This window comes from Megascapheus bottae, chromosome 23 (genome assembly GCF_031878675.1).
Source record: "Megascapheus bottae isolate mThoBot1 chromosome 23, mThoBot2.hap1, whole genome shotgun sequence".
In the NCBI taxonomy this organism is placed as follows: Eukaryota; Metazoa; Chordata; class Mammalia; order Rodentia; family Geomyidae; genus Megascapheus; species Megascapheus bottae.
In genome coordinates, this window is record NC_143531.1 from 22121228 (window position 1) to 22138412 (window position 17185).

Below are 17185 nucleotides of genomic sequence, written 5' to 3' on the forward strand. Positions count from 1 at the left end.
CTAAATGCCTGAATGCAGAGAGGATTTACAGAGGCAAAATTATCCGAAACACCATTCTTAGCCTCTTCTAAGAGCTTTTTCTATGATGGTTATTCAAAAAGAAAAAAAAGCTTCATTCTCTTTCAAGTATTTCCTCACTGACGAGACATGGATGGAGTATAAACTGGTTTGGCATGTTTATTTAAGCTGCTGTTTGATTCAGAGACTGACAGCTGAAGCAAGAAGGGGTTACGTTGTCTTCCCGATGACTGTGGCCCAGCTGCCTGAGGTTTGCAGCGAACCGTCCTTACACTGGGCCAGGCTGGTAGCTTGAAGCAGTGCGTCCAATAATAGCTGTCCTGAAGTGTTTTATAAAAATAGCAAGCAGGACATCCATTTCAGGCAAGACAGCTTGCAATTAGCAATTAAACTGGACGGCCCTCAGATGAGAATTGGAGCATGTAAAGATAGTTCACATCACACACAGGCTATGCGTCCTTCCCAAAAGCCACTTGCACCCACGGCTCCGGAATCCACAGCTCAGCCACAGCCTTAGAACAGCAGAGATCAACCCACAGGACCACTTAGCCAAAGAGATCCAGACATAGAAAACAACCGTGAGTAGGGATAGCTGACCCAACAGATGACAACCCAACTCTTCACACTTACATTCATAAGAGGACACTGTCCTGACCGTGCCCAGGTGCCATGATGTCATCATGGACTGGAAATTAACCATTATATTTGACGTAAATAAAAGCCACCTGCTAAGTAAAGGCCACTACAGAGGGATGGAAAGTATTGCATGAACCCACCTGACAGAACCAACAACTCCAACCCAAGCATGTCAAAGTATTGTCTACTGGGATGCTAAACCAACTAAGACCGATGGCTCCATAAATGCCAGGGATGAGATGTAGCTAATGGTAAAGAAAATCACATCTCTCATCAGTCATTCCAATATCTCCAACTTGTGGCTATGAGACTGTTAGACTGAACTTCAGGTGAGACTTTTATGTTAAAATGTTACAAACATTTCCCTGTTTTTAAAACTCAGTCTTAAGTATTCCAGTGCTCTCATACTCTGAACTATAAAATTCACTCGAACTGAACCTTTCTGTCAGACCCTTGGTGGTGAGCTGGGATTAATGTGGCAGTGTTGGGGAGTCCTCAGATGTGGTGACAGCAGCCCGAGGACTGCACCATGGAACTGGCCCACTGTGGCTCTGGTAAGTGGTATGGCAGCTGCTGGGGTCTAGCATGGTGAAGTGGACCAGCTATGCTCTTGGGTCACATTTTGAGCATGTCATATCTGTCTGTCTATCTATCTACCTATCTATCCAAAACCTCCTTACAAAGAAGATACTTCAAGGGCTTTGCTTATTTACTTTCAGTCTGGAGTTTTCTATTTATTGCTATCCACTCCTTCAATTCCTTCAGATTTCCTTTTCTCTCCTATGTACAACTTGGTCGTTGCCATTTTCTTTCGGCATGTCCACAGCATTCCCCAAATTAACCCTTCCTGGTTATTTTAGCCAACTCCTTGGATTTTACATGGAAATTTAATGTTCTTGTATTGCCAGGTCAGTCCTCTAGCTTCCTTTTGCAAAGACGTGGACAGACTCCTCTGGAGAGGACTGCAAAGACTCAGAGACATGAATGGGTTTCTAGTTCAAAATAGGTGTTTGGGGAAAGGCCATCGTGTTTGTTACCCACACCCATGAGAAGACATTGGGATTTTTCTGCCTCTCATCCTAGCCTCTGGTCATCTCTATTCTCCTTTAAAGTAAGTCTACTTCAGAACCTATTGAAAAAATTAAGAGGCACAAAGTCAGTCTCTTTCCCGATGGGCACACTGCGCAAAGGGGCCTGCCCTGTGAGCTACAATGCAGAACTGAAGTGACCTGGGATTTGAGTTCAGCAGCAGAGCACCTGCCTACTGTGCACACAGCCCTGGGTTTGATACCTGGAACCACAGAAAAAGAAAAGAAGACTTGAAGAATCAACGCCAACACCAAATACTGGAAGTGGCTGAAAATCAAAGCATAAAGGTAAGGAACAGCATTTACAGACAACTAACGATCCAGAGAATCGAAAAATCAGAAACAACCCATGGAGAACTGAAATTGAAAGTAATAATATACAGCTTAAATTGCACCTCCCACTGTTCCTCTCACTGCCTGAAGCTGCCTTCTTTCTTAATGGAGACTTGTGGGATATGCAAATACAACCAGCTCCCAGGGAGCCAAGAGTGGGCCAGGACATTGGCGACTGCTGCCCCAAACCAATTTTCAAGACTCGTGTGACTCCATCTTGAGCTGCTCTTTCCTCACACAATAAACCCTCTTCTCCTGAACTGTGTGGAGTTTCCTTTCAGCAGATCTTACACCATGAACAAGAAGTCCTGATAAGCTGGTTCCAAACAGCTTACTCTGCCCCTCCCAGATCTCCCGTGTCTTGTCATGGACAGGCTTTCCAACTGTCAATACAACACTGCTTCACAATCCAGGCAACACAAATGGCAGCTTCCACACTGCAAGACCTCAGATATTATTTCCTCCATTGTCCTTTCGCACCAGGGGCCTGACGTCAACAAACCAGGAGACCCAGCGCTATTCTTGGGATTAAGGAGAAAGACCTGCAAAGGATAGGGGGAGCCAGGCTTTCTAATTCTCATCCAAACAGGGGACTCATCACCTGCCACCTTGCTACTCACCTACAGAAATGGGCCCAAGATGGGAGAAGGTGAGACTCAGTATCATAAGTACGGTGCTGGCTGTGTGTGGCCCAGGCACACAGCAACAGCTGCAAAGAGGCCAGAGGCACTAATCCATCATGGCAGGGTTTCCCTTGATGCCCACTTCTCCAAAGCCACACATCCCAGTGGGTGAGTCACCCCCACTCCCTGTCCTATGTTTTGTTTTTACACTCCAGCTCCCAAAGTGGGCCACAGGGTGCTCATTTCTCCATAAAGTGCAACATATTAGTCAAAGTGAACACTTTAATGACCAGTTTTAAGGCTTACCTTTATCTATTGTCCCCACTCCAAACCTCCCCCAAAAAACCACACAGTGAAATAGCTTCACAAGTTAGTTTTCATGAGCACTTAAAAAAAATAACCATGGCTGTCTTTTTGCATAAGCCCATGAACCCATAGGCTTATGGGTGGTTTTGATTTTGCATTTGTTTTGTTTTGAGTTTGACTGTTCATCCAGTCAGACTCCTAGGAACCATAGTAACAGTTTGCATAGGCTCACTTTGTTTTTTGTGTGTGCATAACTTACTAAAATAAGGCTATCTTCCATGCTTAGGTAAAGAAAGCCCTTGTGCAACAAGAAATAATTCCCTGAATTCTAGATTCTTTCCAACTGCACATGATTTCCCAGGCAGAAAGCTGGGGCTTTTCCCACACCGTAAGGCAATGCGTGTTAAGAGGGACAGGTGACATGCGCATGAGGGGAGGCTGGAAGAGCTTCGTCTTCACCGCCCTCACAGAGGAGGGCAGCTGACAAGCAGGCAGAGGCACCTGGCAGAGGGTGCTGCTGTGCCACGTGTCCTTCTGCCCCAGGGATTGTCCAGACTTTGCCAACCCTCCGCGCTGCAAGATGAGTGACTAGCAGTGACAGAAGAGCAGCAACCAACCCTGTGACGAGGAAAATCTGAGCAGAGCAACCTGTCAAGGAGCAACCAGCTTCTGGGCCTTACATTCCATTCATCATCAGGTGGGAAGCCCAGCTAGAGAAGGGACGCCCAGAAAATCCCCTCCCCACAAATCAAGTATTGTCAGGAAATATCCAAGTAGAACGTTTCCATAAGCAGCTTTGCATTTAACATTCGGTCAAGATGCTACAGTCTTTATCATAATATAAAAAGCTAACAACACGAGTCCTCGAAGTCGCCCAGGATCTTGTAGCCCAGGATGGAGTGTTCCTGGGCCAAGGCGGCCAGCTCCTTCAGGAACTCCGGGAAGAGGGCTGCCGCCAGCATGGTATTCCTCACTGGTAAGGGGAGGTTCGGGGGTGCGCCGGCCACCTTAGCCCTGTTGTTCAGGAAGGGCTGAAGCACTCTCGGAGGGCCATCCAAGGGGTTCTTGCCACTTCCTGTCCCAGAAGCTTCCTGAATGGGATCTGAAACCAAAAAGAAGGCTGTCGGGGGCTGGGAAGGTAACCTAGCAGAGTGCCTGCCTAGCATGTATGAAGCCCTGGGTTCGATTCCTGAGTGCCACATACACAGAAAAGGCCAGAAGTGGTGTGGCTCAAGTTGGTAGAGTGTTAGCCTTGAGCAAAACAAGTCCTCAGCCCAGGCTTTGAGTTCAAGCCCCCAGGACTGGCAAAAAAAAAAAAAAAAGACTGTCACAGAGGCCAGAGGCCTCTTCTACCCTCCGTCTTAACCATGTGTATCTTTGGTCAGGCTGAGTAGGAAGGGGTCTAGCAGCAGCAGATCACATCTAAAATTAGTGTGTAATAAAGCTTATCCAACATTGTGTACCAGGAGCCTCACACAGATATTATGACATGAATACACGTTTGTCCAGAAAACTTCCATTCCAGCTGGAGGTGGGGGTGGCTCCTGCAGTCCCAGCCTATCAGGAGGCTGAGGGGCTGAGGCAGGAGGATCACATGAGCCCTGGAGAGTAAGGTGATATAGTGAAAACTGTCCCCCCCCCAAAAAAAAAAAACACCTTCCATGCCCAGAATGTAGGGACAGGGAAGAAATGAACAAGCCATCTCCCAGTGAAGACAGCCTGCGGTGTTTACATGCAGCTACACAGGGCTAGATGACTGCCCCATCTTTGCAGAGGCCAGGTCACTGAGTACAGCCCCAGCACCTGAACTTTATTCAATGTATAGCTACTGCTCTAACCTCAAGGACTTCCTGCTTCCTCCCAGTCTCCTGATTGAGACCGCAAGCCTTCAATCTGAAAGGAGAGTGGAAGATTTGTTTTGATTAGAATTAAGGAAAAGGATGTTAGGATGCTAGGGGAAAAAATCAGACGAGGAACTTCCTGTAGTTGGGATGAAGAGGTGAGAAATGGCTTAGAAGCTGACATTTATGGAAGATTTCCATTTCAGTTTCAATAGCCCTTTATGAGCCCAAGCTCTAACATATTCATTATGTGATTTGCATTTTCGTATCAAATCAGTCTTAGTAATTAAAATGGTTCAACTTCCCTGACTATTTAATTCCTGCACATTTCCAGCCCTCATATATATGACAGAATTATTTATGCCTTCTTCTGCCCCCTGCCCAAACAAGTCTCGTTATTCCTTCTAAATCACTGTATCCAAGACTCCTTCTAAATCATTGTATCTAAGAGCTTCATTATTTTGGCTGCATTTTTTAGAATTCAGTCCCATTTTTCAACACTCTTCTCAAAGTGTTGCTTAACTACAGGACTAAAAATTCTTGACATTTATAGTACTTTCAACATCTCACTACTACAGTCTTTAGTGTTAAAAAAAAATCTCCACTTTGCTGCTTTAAAAATCCTTTTGCTCATCAGAGTTTGTGGCTGTGGAGAACGGGAAAAACTGTCTGAATGTCCCACTGCCACACCCTAATGTGTGAGGACGGAAATGTTGGTGTCCCTGGAGTCCACCACTGGCCCTGGAGATCTCATCAGCCCCCAGGCTGGCCCTCAGCACTGCAGCTCTCCAAAGGAGCTGCAAAGCTGGGGAAGAAAGCAGCCAGGACGCAGATCGGCATCACCCAGACCAGAACCTGCACTGTGAGCCACACTGCCACTGCCTCATCTGCAGGCACTGGTGCTGTGGCAGCACGCAGGCTCACCTGGACGACTGGATGAGTCACGGCTGACCACGGGTTTCCCTCTCTGCGTATCATCTCCTTACAATTACCAGAAGGACTTGGTATCAAGTGCACAGGGGCACAGGTGTATACCATTATGTGTGCATTGGCAGAGCCAATTTGCAGAGGTCACTCTGCTCTGGCCTCTGCCTCATTTTCTGTCCAGTCCAGGCCCACTCTTAGAGCACTGTTGTTTACCTCTCATTTCCTCAGTTACACTTCTTGGACCAGGTCTTCGTCTGTGGTTGTGCCATTCACAGCCTCTCACACATCTGTATTCACAGGTGATCAAACCCACTTGCTTTATGATTGAGTGCAGGAAGTGGCCCACCGCCCTTCCAACTCCTGGTTCTCCCAGTCTGGCTTGCCTTCCTCCCTCAGCCCTCCTCCTTTCGATTCCCTCCTTTTCTTGCCTCAAAAGGGAGGAGGGAGCTCTAGTCTGACCTGTGAATAAAAGCAGCACTGCTAAGGCGCCTCTTCTCATCGTGGATCTGAAACAGACTCACAATCTGCTGCTGAAGGCAAGAGAGTAAGGCCAAGAAGGAAGCTGTTTCAGGAGTTCTGACAGAGCAAGGGTGCTGGACTTTAGTGTCACAAAACACCACTGAGCTCTTGTCATCCCTACCTGGCAACAGGCTCACCACATAACATGTCTTGTTCACTGTAGAATAGGCTAAGGCCTAGCTGCCTGCCTTATGGAATTAGGGATCAGCTAACTGACTCAAGGTAACTAAACGCAAGGAAAGGACAGTCACTTTCCAAAGGGCTGTCATAGGGAAAAGAAAAGCTGGCAGCGACAGCACCTCAGAAGCTGTGTCGCAGGCAGGAAAGCCACCCACTCTGAGCAATGGTCTCTTCCTGTTGTTGGAGCATCTCTGGGGAAGCTTGTTTATCACCAGGGTTGCCAGAAGGCAAAAGGACGCCAGGACCTGCATGATGGAGCATTCTAGCTGCAGGGACCTGAGTTACGCCCCTCATAAAAAGGTGCACAAGCATGCCCAGGCTCTGAGGGAAAAGCAAGGGCGAGGAAGTATAAATAAAGGTCAGGACTAGGAGTTTTTTTCACTAAAGGCGCAAATGAAGGAGCTCAAAACTGATTCTAAGAAGATCTCTAAAGTGAGGGGGAAATGTGTTACACATTTTTTTCTGGCCCAGGCACTGCACACAGGCACTGGTCAGCCAAACACATGGCCATTTACTAGGAGGCCCTGTGGCTTGGTGAGGACAGTCCATCCTGGCTTGCTCACTCTCAGGCAATCACACATATCACATGCTCCAGAGGCCAGCTCTGTACACGTGACAGGAGCCGTCTCCAGGAGCCCAGGCTTTTCTAATGCTATGGAGGAGAAGGCCATTTTGCTCATCTGAAGAACTCACACTAACTCAGATTCCTATCACGAGAGAAGTTTCTGATGAGTCTCGCAGCCTCCTGAATGCCCCAGGCTTTAAAAGGCATCAATTCCAGCGGATTTATTTGATGACCTTACATGGTAATTCTGTTTGTTCTAGAACCACAGCTACCACATGGTGCAGTCAGGATGGGTAAGGGGTGGTTGGCAAGCACCCCACCTCAAATGAGCTTGTTAAGGTTCAATAGTGTCTTGTCTTGCTGAGGTCATCCCTGTGTACATGCATCTTATTCACTCAGGACGGTCTAAACACCCGACTTCAGGATCCTGGCTCACTGCCCTGGGCCTCACTCTAGCTTCAATGCATGAAAATGGGGCTGGTGGTATCTTTCTTTCCCATTTCCCACTGCTGTTTGGTGATAAAAATTGACTGCCTGGAAAAGTTTGCGTTGCACACTGAAAAGCCCAAATGCAGATGGAGCTGGGCCTAAGCACATAACATAGGAAACTGAAGCCACTGAGTTGTATACCCATGTCACAACTCAATCAGCATTCTACTTTTCCAGCAAAGTAGTGACATCCCCAGGCCTGGCTGGCCCTGACCACAACCCGGGCCCCCTGCTCTGCCAGGGCCTGGCACAGCCCCTGCTCTACAGTGGGTCCAAAGTCGTCAAAACTCTCAGGCTGAGCAGTTTTGCTTCTCCTAGCCCTACTGAATGTATTTTACTTCCCACAGTCAGTAGCACGCTTATTTGTTTGCTTCAAAAGACTCTGAAATTATAAAGACAGAGCTGACCAAAGACTAGCTCAGGAAATATACACAATGCCATTCTCTGATGTCCTGCACAATCCCTTTAACACCCCCACCTGACAAAACCCACACGAGCTCCTTCTGTGAGCCACTCTTGAGGGGGAAAGGGAGGTAAGCGGCCCATCAGGCTCTCTTCTAGGGCACAGGCTTGGAATGGCCTTCAGATTTGAATACTGCCAGGAGTCTCCTCCCTGTGAGGTAGAATTCAAGTGTATCCAGGTACTTCCTGGCTGCAGGGACTGGACACAGCCTGTGGGGAGCTGGAAGAGCCAGTGAGGGTGGTGAGAATTGGGGAGGGGCGGTGAGAATGTAAGCTGACCTTTGGTTAGTGCCGCAGAGGTCACATCAGACATGTCGACCCGGAAGAGCAAGTACTGCTGGGCTTGGAGGAGGAGGCCTGGGAAGTCTCTCTCCACAGACGCAAACTGCTCAATTTTGTTTTTCACCGATGCCAGGACCTGTGAAAGGAACATTCACATAAATGCTTCACACTGAAAGTCCACTGTGTCATCAGTGGACCTTGACTATTACAATATTAGGTGTCTGCTCTTTTTTAACTGCCTTGGTGTACCTTAAAGTATCCAACTAAATGGAGACTTGCAGAATAATCTACACAGCCAGCTTACTAGGGATGGGGTAGGAAAGCAAAGTAATTAGGACACTGGGATTTCTGGAAAAGGACATAGTCATGAGAGGAATCAGGAGATGATGGGGTCTGAGGCGGCCGGGCAGGTACCTGATAGAGGGAGCGGACGCTGGGCTGGAAGACCATGTTGGTGTTGAGCAGGAAGGAGCGCAGGAGAGGCTGGGGGTAGCTGGCGAGCTGCGTGATGATTCCGATGAGCAGCAAGTTCACGTGCAGGGAGTTCTCCAGCATGCTCTCCAGCTTTGACAGGACCACGCTGATAAACGGGCCTGTGGAAGAGCAGAAGCTTCAGGGCAAGCTGGGCACACGGGCCTGTTTCCCCAAACCACGGGGAACCACCTGGGTAAAAAGCCCTGCAAGCATCCACCCTGCTTCTCCTGCTTTAAGACCTAACAGAAGGCAAAGGAAGAAAAGACATGGGCAGGAAAATATACATGGAAACGAGTATTTAGAGTCCACAGCGGTAAAACGGCTAAAAGTATGGTCTCACCAGTGTTAAAAACTTGAATGACAAATTTTTTTATTTAATTACAATATACTTTTTTTGGTGCCACTCCTGGGGCTTGAACTTAAGGTCTGGGTGCTATCCCTGAGCTTTTTTTTTTTTGCTCAAGGTTGGTACTCTACCACTTGAACCACAGCCCCACTTCTAACTTTTTGAGGGTTTATTTGAGATAATCTCATGGACTTTCCTGCCTGGCTGGCTTCAACCCTGGTCCTCAAGATTTCAGCCTCCTGCGTAACTGGGATTATAGGCATGAGCTACCAGCACTGGGTTTAAAATACACTTCTATACTTCTTTCAGATGCCAGTACTCAAAATGTGGCATTCATTTCATGATGCTGTGCAAGCATTAGAGGCCACTGGAAGTTTTGATAACAAGAAATTTTTGTGTGGTCAGTACAGTAGCTCATGCCTGGAATCCTGTCAGAGACAGAGCATCAAGGATTGAGATCAGGCTAGGCAAAAAGTTAGCAAGGTTCTCATCACAATCAACAAGCTAGATATGATGGTGTGTGCCTATGACCCCAGCTCTGAGGAAGGAATAGATGGGAGAATCAGCCTAAAGGCAAAAAACACAAGTCTATAACTAAAGAATCTCAACCCTAATATAAACCACGTTTACGTAAATACTCCAGTATCGTGTAACCGCCCCTGAGGACGCTGCTGCCTCCTCAAGTATCACAAGTAGAAGAGGAGAAAAGACACGGGGGTGAATGAGGCACTGCCAACTCAGTAAGCACACTGATTTGATTGGTGTGGGGGGAAGCAGTGAAGCTGAGTCTCTTATGTCATGGAGTTCTTTGAAAAGGAAATCTACATGGTTACAAAAAGCAGTTCACGAAGCAAAAATGGACAAAAAGAAGCCTACCAACTGTGGGTCACTAGAAAATTAACATGTTTTATTTTTTGAGTTCACTGAAGGCAGAGAAATATATGTATATGGCAATAATAAAATTACTTGAAGATGTTCGCTTTTTTACCATAAAAATGTTCCATTAAGTCAGATTGATGAGAATTTTGCATTCTACCCATGGGAGCTACTGATAATGCCACTAAACTTGGCATATTTACAGCAAAAGCACACAACCCCCCATGGTCAGACATGCCTTCTGCAGACTTCATAGCCATTAATGTGGGTTTAACAAAAGCACACTTCATCTCAGAATGCCTCACACAGGGACCTCACAGGGTCTGAGAGTGAAGCCTTTCCATGGAAACAGTTCTCTGGGAGAAACATTTACAGTAAGTCTAAGCCTGTACTCAAACCAGGAGGTAATGGGGCAGCTGACATAACCCTCCCTCTAGCTGAGGGTGTTGTTGAAGGGTCCCAGGAACCTAGGGAAGCCTCAGCCTTCGAGTGTGGTACTGAGTTTGGCTCTACTTCCTTTTTCCTGGGATGGGAGGCAGAGTCAGTGCAGGAGGGATGTCAGGCATGCGTGGAAAAGCTTGCAAACTCTAAACTGGAAGCCCAGTTTGAAAGCAACTAATGACTTTCTCATTGAGAACCCTAGAAATGTCACTGGTGCTCTTCTGTCATTCCAGGGGCTCCTCGGGGGAAGGCTGCTGTCCCCCATTCCTCCACTTGAGTCCAATCTCTCCCTGCTCCTCCTAGCCATGCCTCTGCAGTCCCTGGTCCAGTGTCTGTTTCCTTCCAGGGGATGCAGAACCAGGTAAACAAGGGTGGGATGAGTCATCTGTCAAACTCAGGCCCCTCAAGTCTCGGCTCCATTTCCTTTTCCTGGTCTCAAACTGTGTAGCCTTTGTCCCACCATCTGACAGGGGTGAAAAGTGTGACCTTCAGTGATCAGAGGAGAACACCCATAGTCCATCACTACACAAAAGGAGGAAGCAGCTCGGCTCCACACACGGCTAAACGTGAAAATCACAATGACATCAGTGTATTACTTGAGTAACCCCAGCATTACGTCAAGTCCAAAGACTGCATCGCAGAGACCAAGGAGGCCTGCGTGGTGAAAAGCACGCCCGCCCAAACCTTTCAAATTCCTACTTTCTTAGATGATTTCCATCAAATTAAAAAAAAAAAAGGAACAAACAACTGCGCAGCGAAATGAAGTTGCTAGGGAACTAAGCAGCTGAAAATCAGAAGACAGCTCCATGCACAGGTGTGCATGGAGGATGGAAGGTATGTTTTGCCCCTCTTCTCCTTGGAAGGCAGACACTTGCTATAATTTGAATCTTGGGTGTTCCCCAAAGGCTCTGTGTTGAAGGCTTAGTCTCCAGCTGAGGTGCTGTTGGGAGGTCGTGAGATCTTTGGAAGATGGAGAGTAGTGGGAAGAAGTTGGGTCACTGGAGGCATGCCCTTGGCTAGGGATATTGGGACCCTAGCTCTTCTTCCTTCTCTTGTTTCCTGGCTACCATGAAGGAAGTAGCTTCTTCTGTCACACTTCAGCCAAAGAAAATGGGGCCAAGTAAACATGAACCCTTCCATTTGTATGAGAAGACTGCCTCAGGTATTTTGCCACAGTAATGGAGCCCTAACAGACCGCCCATAGAAAACTCAAATTTTCAGAATGACTAAAGCCCATCTCCGCCATCACTGTCACTCTCTTATGAGAGACTTTCTGTCTTCAAGAGCCTTCATCTCCAGCCTTGATCAACCCTACTCCTTCTTCCTGCATTTCTTAACTCCAACAACGCAGCTGCCATCAGGTGAGCAACTGAACTTCCACTCTGAAAATAACATAAATAGGCCAGACCTCCACATTCCCCTGGCAGCGCTTTCTTTTCCAGCATCTCATCATTCCCAGTATGGACTCAAAGACTGATTTCTCTGCTCTAACAGAGATAAAAAGAGTGTGTGTGTGTGTGTGTGTGTGTGTGTGTGTGTGTATAAAATGGAAACAGTCTACTCCCTTGTGATAATAATAATAGCTGAGTTATTATTCAAAACATTTATGAAATATATCCCATGTGCCAGCCAATATTCCAAGTATTTTTATGTACCAATGTACTTACTACCCACAACCACCCTAGAAAGTATGTTTATTATTTATCCCATTTAAAGATGAGGCAGAATTTTAAGTGTGTACAGCTAGTATATATCAGAGTCAGAATTTCAATTCAAATAGTCCATTTCCAGTGCTTTTAGCCCGAATATTATTTTGTCTCCTATGTGTATGTCTGCATATGTATGTGTCTGTGTATCTGTGTCTGCATGTATATATGCTTCTGTGTATATGTGTGCCTGTGTGTCTGTGTTTATTGGAGACTTCCCCACACCAACACATAGAGAGGTGTCTACATGATCTCAGGGTTAGGAGACATTTGATTGTTAGGTGCTATGTAGGCAAGCCTGTGTCCTACTAATGGGCCTGGGGCTGTTTCTGATCTTTATCCTATGAGAAACACTGCTGTAATGAGCATCCCTGTGTGTACATCTTGGCACAGACTCAAATATGGATGTGAAGATGATCTAAGAAGCACCATTGCCAGCCTAAGCAGTGGTGCATCTAAATTCTAGTGCAACAACCTAAGTCTCCCCTTGTTCTCTCTGCACTGACCTCTCCCTAGATCAGTGCTTGTCCTCCAGGCCACCACAAAGGCTAGTCTTTCACACCCAGTCACAGCACTCCACAACTTTAATACTTCCAGGGCCTCTTCAGCATGAGGTGCTCATCCTTCAGCTTGGCCCAAAGGACCCACTGGCATCAACTAGGCCTTGGCTTCCTCTCCTAGCCTCCTGCTCTATGTGGTCCATGCTGTCCTACTGAGCCCCTTCTCTGGCTGGGCTGTGGTCCTCATCTACTCTTTCCTGGAGGCTTCTGCTCACTGTCAGTGCCCGGCTCTGGGAAGCATTCACCCTCCTTCCAGGAGCGTCTCTTCAGACCAACTTAACACACAGCAGATGTGCAGGTTGCACTAAGAATCTTTTGCTGGTGTCTCCTGTGAAAGCTGATTTTTTTGCAGATTATTTCTTTAACTCCTGAGCACAGAACCTGCCAAACATTATAAGATCAATTAATAATTGCTGAATACATGAACAGATAACATTCGACAAATTAGCAAATTCATTTCAGCAGAATCCCAGTTCCCTGGAAATTAATACTAATGGTTCTGAGCATACTCAAAACTCACATACATGGACGGAGGAAATATTTCCTGATACTATGTAAAAATTCCAAAGGAGAAAGGAGAAGAGACCATGCACTGTGTTTTACAGATTCTCAGGTGGATCATATGTGAATTACCTATTATTTAATAAGATATTGTATAAGTCCCCTGATACCTCCTGCTGTTGGCACTTTCCCCAGGGGTGATAATCCTTTGTCAGAGAGATGGCTCTGTAAAGAACAGCCTTCACTGGTCAGAGGAATCTTTATGTACCACAAGATGGCTGCAGGACAGGACGCGCATTTCCTGCTGGGGGACAGTGAGCAGGCTCCAGGCAACACTGAATAGCCCGTAGCTTACTTCTTCCCTACCCTTGCTCTGCAATCCCAGCTCAGCTCACTCCCTTCCTCAACAGGAAAACGTGACGTGATCTAATCCTTCTTACTTATGATTGACTGGATGATTGAATTTTAATTAAAAGTTGTTCACACTGAAATGTTATCTCAGCTAGAACCCCAAGCCTTATAATTGTGGAATGAAAGTCTTTCTCCCTGTTTAAGTAAATCTCCAGGCATCCATAAATAGATGAACAAATGCCGGGGGAGGAGAGGGAAAGAGCTCCTTGAAATCGCATTAACATCCGTGACTGGACCAGAGGGCATCTGTTTTCATGTCTCTCAGGGGGCCTGTGGGAGATGAGGACACCATCCCTGCTCAGCAAGCTGACTGTCAGTGAAGAATAGGCGTCAGCTGCGGCTGTGGGGGAAGGGGGCGTTGGTATTATAACAACCTCCTCCTCAAATCGCAGTCTGTCCTCCTGGACAAACGGCAGCCCAGAGATACTAAAGCCCTACGACTTTCAAGCGGCTAGAAATAGGATCCACGCATAGGCCTGACTGTCTGTCTCTGTGTCACTCACTTCTTCTGGCACCTCCCTTTGTGACTGACAACCCCAGCCTCCCATGAGCATTCTGGGCCCTCTCATCTGTGGAAATTCTCCCCAACACCACAACCTGCAGATTCAGATTTTATTGCTGAATACTGACTGGTGTTTCCTATCTTCATTCCTTACGTCAACCCATTCTTCTGACCTCCCTTCTTATCCCTTTGCCTCTTACAGAGTTTCTCCCTATTACAGGACAAGTGCTTTTTGGACACACCCATCTGGAAGAGGACAGAGTTTATATGGATCTAGTCTCCTTATTTTGCAGTACAAGATTCTGTAACTATCGGACTGAGCTGCAAGGACAAGACACAACAAATCCCAGTGGTCTCTGATGTGTGCATGTGGTCACTGTCAATCGGACAAGTGTTCCTAGTACCTCCTGGGGACTCTGCTCTCTGCTCAGCTGCTAAGGACAGAACAGGGAACAGCATGTCGCTGCCCTACAGAAGCATGCTTTCTAGCAGGGGAGCCTGTAATTCCAAAAAGTATGCATACAAATAAGGGCTAAGCAGAAAAATAAATTAGACTAAAGGAAATAAGGTTATTAAATTATAAGACTGGATTCCTGTGGGGTTTAATCAGTCCCATTACTGTGTCACAGATGGATCAAGAGAGGTTATTGAACTGTACAATTTAACCCCTAACTTGCTAAACAAACAAGACAAAATACAAATGAGAACTTCCTTTGCTTTTACAAAAATGTCTTTCCTCCTCTGTCAGGTAAACCAATAGTACTCTTTGTGTACACCTACCTTACCCTGTTCACACGTGTGCAAGGACTCTTAAGGGGCTGAACCCACAACATAATTTAGAGTCATCACCTGTGAACGGGGTGCTCTGAGTCCTCACAGGACGGCAATTGGCATCTCCACCCCCAAATGGGGAGGGCATCATCTCCACGGCAGGAGTTTCTGCTATGAAAGAGTCAAAGTCGTCATCCTCCTCCTCCTCTATGTCCTTGTCCCCCAAGGACAGAGAATTATTCTCCTTCTCCTCCTCTTCTCCTTTGTTCTCTTCCTCTCTCATGTCTTCTTCCCTTGTAAGAAAGAAGGGATCTGGTGTGGAGAAGCTCTGGTCCATCAAGCCCTCAGTGCCTGAATCCAGCTCCTGAATAATCTGGTCATACTGGGCAATGAGGTCTTCATTGTCTGGACTGACAATGGGCACATTTGCACGGGGCTCCCCTTCAGAGATGGGGGCTGCTACCTCAGAGTTAGCTTTAGGAGCCAGTTCCAGTTCATTCTCTTGCTTTGATTCTGTGTCTATGTTGTGAATTAGATCTGAACTATCCCTCTCAGGTTCCTCCTCCACCTCTGTCTGTGGTGGGGAGCTGGGAAGGAGGCTGTTATTTACCATGGGCCTCTCACCCTTAGGCTGGGCCTGGGTTGGGGGCCCCATTTCCCCTGGCAAGTTCCTGGCATCCTCTGAGTCCTTCTCAGCACAAAGCCTGTACACCATCACATCATCCTGGAAGTCCGACTCTTCAATGTAGGAGCCTTTGAAGAGCAGGATGGCATTCTTCTTCATCTCTTGGATGTGTTTAGGGGGATTCACAGGTGCAGGAGTACCGGATGTCTCCACATCATCATAAGGCCCAGGGGAGCCCACCTCAGCCCCCGAGGAGATGCCAGTGTCATAGCTATCATCCCATTCCAGTTCTGTCTGGCTTCTGTCCTTGGTTGAAGCCAGCTGAGGTGCTGTAGTCCCAGGGCGTTGTTGAGAGAGACCGGATGCAGGAAGAGCTGAGCTCGGGTGGCTCTCCCCAGTCAAACTGTGCAGGAAGGTCTCGGGGTCAGGGGAGTCCCCATCATAGAGGGCTGACCAGACCCGGCAGTCCCGCATGCAGTGGAGAATGTTTGTGTGGGCCTCCCACAGGTACTGCAGGTAGCTGATGTCCAGTGCCTTCCCGTACTCCACAATGCAGGCGGCCGGGGAGGGCTCCCTGGTCAGCTGCTCTGCGGTCCCTGCACACAAGCAGACAGAATGAGTTAGGCAAACAGGATGCAAAGCCTTCTGCAACCTACTGCTACCAGCCACATTAGGTGTAGTCACCGATAGTTAAATTGTTTCTGAATAGGAAAAAACAATAAGGTTGTAAGAAGAAAAGCCAGAGACTCTATCCTCACAGAAGTTACAAGACCACAATGACTAGATGCTGGTCATAGCCATCAGAAAATTATTTGATATCAGTTGTTAGAGAAAGAAAAGCTGATCAGACCCACTTCTCACAGTGACAGGATGACATTACGTAATTCACCTAATGAGGTATCTGCCACACAATGGGTAATAATTGAAAAGTTTTTCACTTCAGCTGTAAATATGTATGAATTTGAGAACCAGGTTTTCTATAGAAAACTCTTGTGTTTTTAGAAAAGCCGGTGAACTTATGGTGACCCTCCTGGGAACTACCAGGATATAAATATGTTTCTCAAATGATCTGTCCAAGTTAGGTCATGTTGGATCTGAAACAGTCTTTTCAGCTTGAGAATGCATTCTGTGCCTGTGTTAGAAGTTCTCACCTAGTTATGTGCCCGTGGCTCACACTTGTAATTCTATCTACTTGGGAGATTGGGATTGGATGAACTGTGATTCCAGGCAAGTCTTGGGGTGGGGGAAATTCTTGAGACCCCTTCTCAACCGATAGTTGAGAAGCACAGAGGCTTATTTATCCTCAGTAAGCTTCTCATCCCAGTGACATGGGCTGGCCCAGGCTGGCCTAAGCGAAATGGTGTCAGATTCCACGTTTATGGGAAGAAGCTTGGCATGGCTAAGATAGGGAGCCTTAAATAGGAAGACTGAAGACGAAAAACACTCAGTACAAAACATAGTTGTAGACATGGCTCAGCAGTAGAGCATGTGACCTTATTTAAACCCCAGCACAATTAATTAAATGTTCTAACCTCTTTACTGAAATAGTGATGAAGATATCTGCAATTAAGAATGTTTTTCACAATCAAAGACTTTTTTTAAAAAGACTCAGATAAAGAAAATTAGATACGGCAGCATCTTTAAACATCTACAGTGCTGAAGGTGCTGGGTCAGTGCTATTGAGGAGGATCTTCCAAATGATC

General features: G+C 46.8%; 1 protein-coding gene across 1 annotated transcript in view; it reads right to left on the minus strand.

Moving 5' to 3' along the window:
- Positions 1–136: 136 nt before the first annotated feature.
- Fhip1a (FHF complex subunit HOOK interacting protein 1A) overlaps positions 137–17185 on the minus strand; it is a 147610-nt gene continuing 130561 nt past the window's right edge. The window contains exons 10-13 of the mRNA XM_090356862.1: positions 14936–16078; positions 8684–8862; positions 8267–8405; positions 137–4106 (exon numbers count right to left, since the gene is read on the minus strand). Coding sequence (XP_090212988.1) covers positions 3853–4106; positions 8267–8405; positions 8684–8862; positions 14936–16078 — 1715 coding nt within the window. The 3' untranslated portion in view covers positions 137–3852. The remainder of the gene's footprint in view (positions 4107–8266; positions 8406–8683; positions 8863–14935; positions 16079–17185) is intronic.